This window comes from Ursus maritimus, unplaced genomic scaffold, assembly GCF_017311325.1.
Source record: "Ursus maritimus isolate PB19 unplaced genomic scaffold, ASM1731132v1 scaffold_17, whole genome shotgun sequence".
Classification (NCBI taxonomy): Eukaryota; Metazoa; Chordata; class Mammalia; order Carnivora; family Ursidae; genus Ursus; species Ursus maritimus.
The window spans coordinates 53,332,991-53,343,825 of record NW_024424119.1 but is presented as its reverse complement, the minus strand read 5'-3'; the positions used below and the strand labels follow the sequence as shown (position 1 = coordinate 53,343,825).

Sequence of the window (10,835 nt, the reverse complement as noted above, 5' to 3'; positions counted from 1 at the left end):
AACTCTTGATCTCAGGGTTATGAATGAGAGCCCCACATTGGGTGTAGAGATTAAATACATTAACTTGAAAGAAAGAAAGAAAAGAAAAGAAAAGAAAAGAAAGAAAAAGAAAGACACCTGAACTTAAATCACCTATAATTCCACCACTCAGAACCTTTGTTAACATTTTGATGTATTTCCCTTCCAAACTTTTTTTTGTCTGGTCATATATGGTCGTAGAAAAATGTGCGTGTGTACAAATACGTAGTAGGGTATATTTTTTACAAAACATAATCATACTGTGCCTACAGTTCTGTAGCCCCTTTTATTGATGTCAACATATCACATTGATAAATATTCTTCTCAGATGTGATTTTCTTGGGTACCTGGCGGCTCCAGTCGGGAGACCATGCGACTCTTGATCCCAGGGTCGTGAGTTGGAGCCCCATGTGGGGCATAACGTTTACTTCAAAAGAATTATTTTTAAAAATGTGATTTTTCTCATCTATAAAATGGGCCCAGCCAGATTGTTCTGAGTTTAGCCAGACCGTCCTAAAGGGAAGGTGCCGCAGTCACGTTGGTCACGGGGCTTCGCTTGCTGTCCTTCTCCTTCCTCCCTCCCTCCCCCCCCCTCCTCCTCCTCCTCCTCCTCCTCCTCCTCCTCCACCTGCGGGACTGGTTTGAATCTGGTCGGAAGCCGGTCTGAGTCTCAGGGCACGTGGAGCCCAGGCCGGTGGGTGGGGCCGGTGAGGCCGCCGGAGTGGGGCGGGGCCGGGCGCGGAGGCGGGCTGGAGCCCATCCCGCGCTCCGAGACTGCTGATCTGCACCTTTCCCTCGAGGGGGCGGGGGCTGTTGTCAGAAAAGAGCCCCATCGCCACCGCTCCGACCTTTTGCTCGCTCTGTCTCCAGTTCGCCATGGCCAAGCGGCTGCAGGCTCGCAGACTGGACGGGATTGACCACAACCCATGGTGAGCTGCGCAGGGCTGGGGGAGCGTGTGGGAGGATGTACGGGACAGGAGGGGGGAGTGCGGGGGGATGAGGGCCATGGGAGTCAGGACAAAAAAGGGCCTCGGGTGTGAGGGCGGGACAGGGCTGGGGGTGCCTGGCTTTGCAGTAACTCGGCGGTACCCAGGACGGCCACCGTGCCCGGACTGTGAGATTTGAGCAGCCACAGCCTGGGAGAGGTGAGACCGGGAGCAGCAGGCTGGAGTTCGAATCTCAGCTTCCCCCCACTTGGCTGTGGCTTGGGGGCAGTGACACACCCGCTCCGAGCCTCAGCTTCCCAGCTGCAAAATGGAGCTAATTACTTCGCCCTTGAAGGGCCTTGGGAGGGTAAGGCGAAATGCTGTCTGAAAGCAATGGCCATTACCCAAGCCCCAGACTGGGGGCTTTCCAGGGATTGTTTTATTTCCCGCTTAGTACAGAGTAAAATAAACTAAGTAAAATAAGGTAAAATACAGGCAGCTCTGCACTGGACATGTGCTGAGGTTAATTTCTTTTCTCTGTTGACTTGTTCTAAATATCAAAGAAGCGTGTGCCCATTGTAACTTCTAATACAGTGGATGCAGGGGGACGGTGTGTAAGAAAAATGTAGGGATTTTTCCTAATCCCTCCCCAACACCTTCGGCCAGCAGCATAGAGGCTTAAACTCAGAAGATCCAGAGTCACTTGCTCTCACTTGCTCTCCTGACTGAGCCTGCCGGGCACACGACATCCCTGTACTTTCAAAAAAAGTTGTTGGCTGTTGTTTTTACAAAACATGGGACCATTTTTTTCTTCTTCTTTTCTTTTTTCTTTTTCTTTTTCTTTTTTTTTTTTTTAAAGAGAGAACAGAAGTGCTCACGTGGGAGGGGTGGAAGGTGGGGGGGAGGGGCGGAGGGAGAAGGATAGAGAGAATCCTAGGCAGGCTCCATGTCCAGCACAGAGCACGACGCAGGGCTCAGTCTCACGACCTGGAGAGCAGAACCTGAGCCGAAATCAAGAGTTGGATGCTCAACCGACTGAGCCACCCAGGCCCTCCCCCCACCCCATTTTTTTCTTTCAAACTCCCCTCGTGTATAGCAATTTGTGTTTTGCAAAGATCTTCCACCTGATTTCCATGGTGTTTGGGACAGACGAGCCAGGCCCCAAACCCCTATAGCGTCCAACTGCCCCCTCGACTGCCCCCTCGGTTGTATCGCCTTCCGTCCTGTCTGGGAGGGAGGCTGGGCAGCCTTGTGGGCCTTTGCAGATAAGGTAGAGTCCAGCTCAGAGGGAGGAAATGACAAGGAGGCAGGCTGGGAGAGGCAGCAAGACTCTTTCCTGACCCACAGACCTGTAGACTGTTGAACCCTACACCCCCATTATACAGAAGGGGAGACTGAGGCCAAGAGAGACCGAGTCTCATGCAAAGGCAGGGCAGGGCAGAAGGAGGCCTGGGGAGGATATACGGGACAGGAGGAGGGAGTGCGGGGGGATGAGGGCCATGGGAGTCCGGACAAAAAAGGGCCCCAGGTTCTTGCTAACCCCAGAGTGGTGGCCTGAGGATCGGGACCTAAGAGACCCAACGAAGAGGTCAGCTGGTCTCTGCGGGGCACTGGAGCCTGGTTCCCCTGTCCCAGTCACCGTGAAACATGCCCCACCTGATTTTGCGTCTCAGCTCTGCTCTCAGCAGCTACGTGACTCTGGGCAGGTCACTAGCCTCTCTGAGCCTCAGCAATTTCAGAGGTATTGTGGGGCTGTGGGGAGAAAATGACAGGTTTTAGATGGAACAGTATTATTGTTATGCAAATTCAACGCAGCCTGGGTTGACTCCTCTAACCCCAGCCAACCCGCAGCCACGCCCCAGCCTCCTCTTCCAGCCTCTCAGCCTCTCTCTGTTTCCCTGAGGACATGGCCACCAGCCAGGGCCGGAAGAGAGGTTGTTGGGGGCCACCAATGGCAGATGGAGGGGCTGGTGGGTCGCCAGGCTGTCCAGGCTCATGGTCTGGAGCATAAGCTCTAGACTCACAGGCTGGCTGGGCCATGCGCTAACTGGAGTCCTCGGGCAAATCACTGCCAGCCTCAGCTTCTCCGTCCCCATCGTGACTCAGGAATAGGACACTTGTCATATGGATGGGAAGGTTATTGAGCATGCATTTCAAACTGCAGTTTGTGAAATCCACTTAGGAAGGCTCAACAAATATTTCTAAAAAATGGAGTAGGATAGGGGCACCTGGGTGACACAGTCGGTGGGGCATCTGGCTCCCGATCTCAGCTCAGGTCTCGATCATAGGGTTGTGAGTTCAAGTCCCATGCCGGGCTCCACGCGGGGCATGGAGCCTACTTTGAAAAAGTAGGACTCGGGATTGGCACAGTGCTCGGCCCACGTAATCCCAAAGCAGGGACCGGTTTTGACCCTCGCGCCTATCTCAGGTGGGGCAGATGCTAACCATCCAGTTTTTCTGGAATGAATCCAGTGCCCTGTTCATCCTACCCTGGGAACAGGTGGAAGTCCAGGTCTGGGTGGGCTGCTGTCAACTCTCCCTTTGTTGCTCAGGGTGGAGTTTTCCAGAATGGCCAGTGAGTATGATGTCGTGAACTTGGGCCAAGGCTTCCCTGACTTCCCACCCCCAGACTTCGCAGTTCAAGCCTTTCAGCTCGCCCTCAGCAGTGACTATATGCTCAATCAATATACCAAGGCATTTGTGAGTCTCTCAGCCTCGCCCCGGGGCCCTGGGACACAGGCCTCAAGGAGGCCCTGGGGGAGGAAGGGTCAAGCCTGTCGGAGCATCAGGCCCACATGGGTGTCAGGGTTCTGGAGCAGAGCTCAGAGAATTCAGTGTGGCTGTAGTTCAGTGTTCACTGAGTGTCTCCTCTGTTCCCTGGGATAGCTCCTGGTTGGGGAAAGACAGACAAAAAAACCATGAGCTGGGAGCTCAGGGTCCAGTAGGAAAAGCGGGGGGTGGGGGTGGGGGGAGGCAGAAAACAAAGATATTTGATATGCTGTAATAGGGGAGGATGGAGTGCTGTGGGAGCAGGAAGAAGGGAATGAAATCTGGGGAGACCAGAGAAGGCTTCCTGGAGGAGGAGACACGTAAGCTGAGTCCCGAAAGACAAGCTGCTGACTGATCTGACTCTAAATCCAAACTCTTCCTGTCAAGGTCACAGAGTAAATATTTGTCAGTCCTTGGTTTAGTAGAACAATAAATGCTTCTTAAACGTTGGTATGCATCAGAATTACCTGGGGGAAGTTTCCTCCAGTTCCAGTATCCAGAGATAACTACGACCAATAGTTTAGACTTTTAAATTTTTAACTTTTTAAAGTGCTTATATAAACACACACACACACACACACACACACACACACACACACACACACGCATATACCTAATATATGCGATTTGCGTTTTTTAGCACAAATGGACTCGTAACTGTAATGCTCTGTAACCTGTTTATTTCACTAAACAGCATGTCATGGGCAACTTTCCATGTCAGAATAGCCTCATTCTTTTCAAGGGCCACATAGTATTCCCTTGTCTAGCTGTGCCATAATTTATTGAACCAGCCCTGCGCTGATGGGCTGGTTTGGCTATCCCACTATATAAGCAATGGCACAGTGAATATTTCTGTGTGTCTATCTTTGTACACATGTGTGAACGTTTCTCTCAGACAAATCCCTGCAAGTAAAACTAGAGAGTCCAAGGGTGTAAGCATTTAAATATGTGATGGATGTTGTCAGACTGCCTTCCAAAAAGATGTACTCAACGCCCCCACCAACACACGGGGCTCATACTCTTGCCAGCCGTGGGCATTATCAATCTTTTTAATATTGATATATTCTTACAGCAATATTTCATTGTTGCTTTTATTTGCTTTTCTTCTATTATTATCCTTTTCGTATGTGCATGGGGCATCGTCCTTTTTCTTTCAGGACCAACAACATTTTCTCGTTTGGGTCTTTATCTTCGTCTTGTTGGTTTATAACAGCTCTTTATATATTAAACATCTTACTTCTTTCTCTTAGTTTGCAATGTTTTGTCTTTTAACTTTGCTCCCGCTATATTTTGCCATGCAGAAATTTTTAATTTTTACATGATCAAGTCTGGTTGAGTGAATTCTTTAGTGAAGTTCTAGACCTTGGGGTTTCAGTCCTTTGGCTTAGCCTCCAGTGTTTTCTAAGTGTCCTCAGCAAACGAGCGTACAGATCCAACCTTCCTCTTAAAGTGGGGTGCTTCCATAAAGTCCTGTTCCTGCACCTCAGCTGTGCATGACCTTGAGCAAGCCATTTCCTGTCTGTGGGTCTCTGTTTTTCTATCTGTCAAATGGCGGGGGTCAAATAATACGTGTCTCGCAAGGCTGCTGGGATAAGCAGGTGCATGGATGTGCTCCTTAAACTGAGAGGGAGGGGGTTAAATCGTGGAGCTGCCACTGCTGCGGGGCTCCTTCCTACAGTGCTCCACGAAGGCTTGCACTCTGTCTGGTTCTCTGCCAGATTCTAGCCCTGGGTGTTGGGCCTGCACAGAACAGGCTCGATGGCCAGCGCTGGTGGAGGACATGAAAGGACTCCCCCTACAGGAGCCCACTTTGCCTCAGGCCTGCTGCTAGAAAGTGCTAGAAGTGCCTGGACACAGCTGAGCAGGAGGCTGGGCCCCAGCTGAGCCAGGCGGCTAACCGCTGCTGTCTTGGCAGGGTTACCCACCCCTGACAGAGATCCTGGCAAGTTTCTTTGGGAAGCTGCTGGGACAGGAGATAGACCCGCTCAAGAATGTGCTGGTGACTGTGGGTGCCTATGGGGCCCTGTTCACAGCCTTCCAGGCCCTGGTGGACGAAGGAGATGAGGTGAGTGAGCAAGGCTCGGGCTGGGTAAGGATGAGGGGCAAGGGGTGATACTGACCCCATCTAATCGGATCCTTTTGCCAGGTCATCATCATAGAGCCCTTTTTTGACTGTTATGAACCCATGACATTGATGGCAGGGGGTCGCCCTGTGTTTGTGACCCTGAAGCTGGTGAGGATGCTGGTTGGGGTGTGGGTAGGCAGAAGGGGTCCAAGGAATGTGTTGTGTTGGCCCCTGGGAGATGGGAAAGAAGGGAGGAAGGAAAGGAGACCGGTTTCTCCAGGATGGGGAGGGGTATCCGGAGCCCCAGAGGAAAGAGAGTGGGGACAGATGACAGTGAAGGAGGACCAAATCCTTGGAGCTGAATGTCAGGTGGGTAATTAATTGCTGCCCCCTTCCACCTCCTCTTTCAGAGCCCCACCCAGGATGGGGAACTGGATTCTGCCAGCAACTGGCAGCTGGACCCCACAGAGCTGGCCAGCAAGTTTACCTCTCGTACCAAAGCCCTAGTCCTCAACACACCCAACAACCCCTTGGGAAAGGTACCTGAGAGACCTCCTCCGAGGGACCCCTCCAGATTGGGTTCAAGTCCTTGCTGTGTTGGGCCTCAGTTTCGTCATCTGCGAAGTGGGAGGGCAACTTGTAATGACCTCTGAGGACCAAGGCTCCCCAAGGTCCCAGGGACAGGGGCAGGAATCCCCTTGGAAGGTGTAAGTGCTGGTTGGTGGAGCAGGCTAGGGGCTTCCATGACCCCGGAGACCCTGGGAATGGTGACCCCACCTCTCGCTGTTTCTTCTCATGTGTAAAATGGGAACACGACAGAACTGAGGTCGAGGAAAATCCAGTTGCCCAGCTGGGTGTCTCTGCCCTCATATGACCCCTGCACTTACAACACCGTAAGTGGGGAGCCCCACACCCAGCAATTGTGCGACACCAGCTGGGGTAGCATCAGATCCCACAGGTTAGGGCCCACCCTTCAGATGCCCGTCCAGCTGGTCACCGGTGCTTCTGACCGATGGGCTGTAAATTTGAGGTTCCCACCACGCCCTCCTCGGATCCTATTAATTTGCTGGCGCGGCTCACAGAACTCAGGGAAACACTCAGGCTTAATAGTTTATTAAAGGAGTTGGGCAAGGATGCAGATGAGAAAGCAGACATCAGCCAGGTGAAGAGATACACAGAGCGAGGTGTAGGAGGATCCCGAGGAGCTGGGGTGCGTCACCTCCCAGGATATGACTGTGCTTACCAATCTGGAAGTGCTCCAAACACTGTGCTCTTGGGATTTTATGGAGGTCTCCTTACATAGGCATCATTAATTATTATAATTTTTTAAAGATTTTATGTATGTATTTGAGAGAAAGAGACAGAGGGTGCGCATAAGCCGGGGGAGGGGCAGAGGGAGAGGGAGAAGCAGACTCCCCACTGAGCAGGGAGCCCGACACTGGGCTCCATCCCAGGACCCTGGGATCATGACCTGAACTGAAGGCAGAGGCTTCACCGACTGAGCCCCCCAGTGCCCTGTGATTAATTATTATTAACCCCATTTCCAGCCCCTCTGCTCTCTGTAGGATGGAGGTGGGACTGAAAATTCCAAGCTACTAATCATGGCTTGGTCTTTCTGGTGACCAGCCCCGGTCCTGGAGCTACCCACGTGCCCACCCAGAGTCACCTCGTTAGAACAAAAAATGCTTCTAGTGCTCTTTTTGCTTAGGAATTTACGAGGGCTTTAGGAGCCCCGAGTCGGGGGTCAAAGACCGAATATTAGACCAAGAGATGCTCCTAGTGCTTCTGTCACTGAGACATTTATGAGGGCTTTAGGAGCGCTGCCTGCAACGGGGCAGAGACCAATATGTATATTTTCTGTTAGTTCAGAGCAGACCTCCCAGGGTCAGTGTCGCAAGGGATTCAATAGGATGAGATGGAAAAGCCCTTTGCAGCGAACTCGGTGGTGTCCGTTCATCTCTGTGAGCAGGTTTCTCTGTTTGGGGGTGGTCCCCACAGGTGTTCTCCGAGGCAGAGCTGGAGCTGGTGGCCAGCCTGTGCCAGCAGCATGACGTGATATGCATTAGCGACGAGGTCTACCAGTGGCTGGTGTACGACGGGCACCAGCACATCAGCATCGGTGAGCCACGCCGGCCGGGGGGCCTCCAGTCCCCTGCACACTTGTGGCGGGGCCCCGAGCCCAGTCTGGGAGTTGGCGCAGGCCCCGGGTTTAGGTCCCGTGGGTCGGGAGCCACGCAGGTCGTGTGACCCGGGGCAGTGGCTTCACCTCTCTGAGAGCGGGAGAGCACAGCGCCACTGCCTCCCGGGGTTGCCGTGAACGGGAGCTGAAATGAGCCCTGTAAATAGCTTAGCACAGAGCAGGGTCCGGGGTGTCGAGAGCCCGAGTGCGCGCGGGGGGTCCGGCCACCACCCCTCCCCTGCCCCTCACCCCCATCTCAGCAGCGACTCTCTTTGGCCTTGGGCAGCCAGCCTCCCGGGCATGTGGGAACGCACCCTGACCATCGGCAGCGCTGGCAAGAGCTTTAGCGCCACTGGCTGGAAGGTGAGTGGGCGAGGATCGGGTCGACGCCTCCCCCCATGATCCGGGGCGGGGGATGAACGCGCTGAATGCGCCGAAGGGCCTCACCCCCTCCCTGCGTTCCTGGTCCAGGTGGGCTGGGCCCTGGGCCCGGACCGGCTCCTGAAACACCTGCGCACGGTACACCAGAACACGATCTACCACTGTCCCACGCAGGGCCAGGTGAGCAGAGCTGGGTGAGCCGGCCGTGGGCGGGGGGCAGCCGCGGAGCCCCGGGCCGGATCAGCCCACCCCTGCGTGCGCACCCGCCCTCCGCAGGCCGCCGTGGCGCAGAGCTTCCAGCACGAGCAAGCGCGCTTCGGCCAGGCCAGCAGCTACTTCGTGCAGCTGCCAGAAGCCGTGCAGCGCTCCCGCGACCACATGGTTCGCAGCCTGCAGTCGGTGGGCCTGAGGCCCGTGATCCCCCAGGGCAGCTACTTCCTCATCGCAGACATCTCAGACTTCAGTGAGTGCGACTGGCCAGGCTGGGCCCGCGGCGGGGGGGGGAGGCGCTGAGGGGCGGGGCTGGAGGCAGCCCAGGGCTCAGCGTGGCTTCCGTCCCCCAGAGAGCAAGATGCCTGACTTGCCAGGCGATGCGGAGGAGCCCTACGACAGCCGCTTCGTCAAGTGGATGATCAGGAACAAGGTGGGCGGGGCTCGGCCAGGGCCCCGTGGGTGCTTTTAGAGGCCGGGCCCCCAATCCAGCCCAGCTTCTGCCATCAGCCCTAGTACGGGGGTGCATCCCTGTCTGGAATTTGCAAAAAGATGCTGTGCGGGCGTCCCGGGGCCTGGGCCATCTCGTCTATGCATCCAGCTCATCAGGCTCAGAATTCTGACCCTAAGGCTGATTTCTTCTCTGGCTTTGCCCTGACCGGCCACGTGCCAACCCCCCAGCAGCCTCCACCTCCCCACCTCCCCACCTCCCCACCTCCCCACCTCCCACCTCCCCTCTGTACACAGGGAGGGACTAGGAACCATGCTCTGCCGTTCTTTTCCTCTGACCTTGACCCAGCACTGGGAGGTGCTGCAGGAAGCTAACCTTCCCTGCCCGGCCCATCGTGGGAAGCTCTCTGTCCCCCAGCGCCAAGGCCTGCCATGCTGTGGGGTGGCGTTGACACGTGGGCTTCCTCCTCCCCAGGGCCTGGCGGCCATCCCAGCCTCCATCTTCTACAGCATGCCACATCGGAAGCACTTTGACCACTATGTCCGGTTCTGTTTTGTGAAGGTAAAGGACAGGGGGCTGGAGGGGAGAGAGGGCCTCCTCAAGCTCCCCGTGGCCCCCTGGTGCTGCGGGGAGAGGGGTAGGACCGATCGGTGTTGGTGCAGGATGAGTCCACGCTCCAGGCCATGGACGAGAAGCTGCAGAGATGGAAGACTGAGCTCAGGCCCTGACGTCGCCGTTCGGCCCGGCCCCACCTGGCTCCTGCGTGCCCTTTGTCCGGGTGTCAGCCCTTCCCAGGTTGGCCGTACATGGAGCTGGGGGGCCCCCTTCTCTGCGACACAGGATGTCCCTGGGGAAGAGCCCTCCTTCGTGGTCTTGGTGGATTCAGGAGCGCTTCCCACAGTACCTGTAGTTGTGTCACGGTGGTGCGGTGGGCCTGACCTGGGCCTCCCCCTGCTCCTCGCTAGGCTGGGTCATAGAGTCTTGGGTCCCCTCTGTGTTCTCCCCAGATTTACCTCTTGACTCAAAGGACAGAGTCCAGCAGTGTACTGGCCTTGAGCCCCAGCCCTGCCCCGGCCCCAGCCCTGCCCCGGCCCCAGCCCAGGCTGCGGGATCCCTCCCTCTCCTTATCTGCTTAGATAACCTTGGGAAGTGGTCTTTCGGCTTGAGTCCTCAAGCCAGTACTTGGCACCCATAATAAAGTCTTAAGTTATTTAGACCCTTATTGGCTGCTTCTCTCTGCTTCGCACGGTGATGCTGATCGCTGATGGGGACTGGGACGGAGCGGAAGGCACCTCACTGAAACTTAGATCCCAGCCCCTCTTTGTACAAATGTGTTTCGTGGAGTAAAACTGAGGCCCAAAGCAGGGCTGGGACTAGGGACTTGTTCGAAGTCACGGTTAGTGGTAAAACCAGGCCTAGAACCCAGGGCTCAGATGAGGGGGTTGTGCCTGTGGCACGTGTGCGTGTGCGGCCTCCGTGGAGTGTCTCACAGGGAAACACAGGGGTCAGAGTGCAGCCCAGGGGGGCCACGGAGTTTAGGCAGAAGGGGAAGAAAGGAGCTCATTTAATTGTGCACCCCCCCCCCCGTGTCAGGGGCTTAGATGCCCACCATCTCCTGAAACAAGCCTCTGAGGGGCGCCTGGGTGGCTCAGTCATTAAGCATCTGCCTTCGGCTCAGGTCATGATCCCGGGGTCCTGGGATCCAGCCCCGCATCAGGCTCCCTGCTCAGCGGGAAGCCTGCATCTCCCTCTCCCACTCCCCCTGCTGGTGTTCCCTCTCTTGCTGTGTCTCTCTCTGTCCAATAAATAAATAAAATCTTAAAAAAAAAAAAAAAA

The 10,835-nt window shown here is 55.2% G+C and overlaps 1 protein-coding gene across 10 annotated transcripts in view; it reads left to right on the top strand.

The window, feature by feature from the left end:
* Nucleotides 1-10,221, top strand: part of KYAT1 (kynurenine aminotransferase 1) — a 34,819-nt gene extending 24,598 nt beyond the window's left edge. For 9 of the 10 annotated variants that reach the window (XM_040632026.1, XM_040632023.1, XM_040632022.1 and 6 more), the window contains 12 exons: nt 889-947; nt 3,497-3,644; nt 5,629-5,778; nt 5,860-5,946; nt 6,189-6,317; nt 7,777-7,897; nt 8,244-8,320; nt 8,429-8,518; nt 8,615-8,801; nt 8,902-8,981; nt 9,474-9,560; nt 9,662-10,221. In XM_040632026.1, the coding sequence (XP_040487960.1) occupies nt 895-947; nt 3,497-3,644; nt 5,629-5,778; nt 5,860-5,946; nt 6,189-6,317; nt 7,777-7,897; nt 8,244-8,320; nt 8,429-8,518; nt 8,615-8,801; nt 8,902-8,981; nt 9,474-9,560; nt 9,662-9,727 (1,275 nt within the window). In that variant the 5' untranslated portion in view covers nt 889-894 and the 3' untranslated portion in view covers nt 9,728-10,221. Of the gene's footprint in view, nt 1-791; nt 948-3,496; nt 3,645-5,628; nt 5,779-5,859; nt 5,947-6,188; nt 6,318-7,776; nt 7,898-8,243; nt 8,321-8,428; nt 8,519-8,614; nt 8,802-8,901; nt 8,982-9,473; nt 9,561-9,661 lie in introns of those variants that run through there. The other variant, XM_040632027.1, reaches the window with a different exon arrangement.
* The last annotated feature ends 614 nt before the right edge of the window (nt 10,222-10,835 follow it).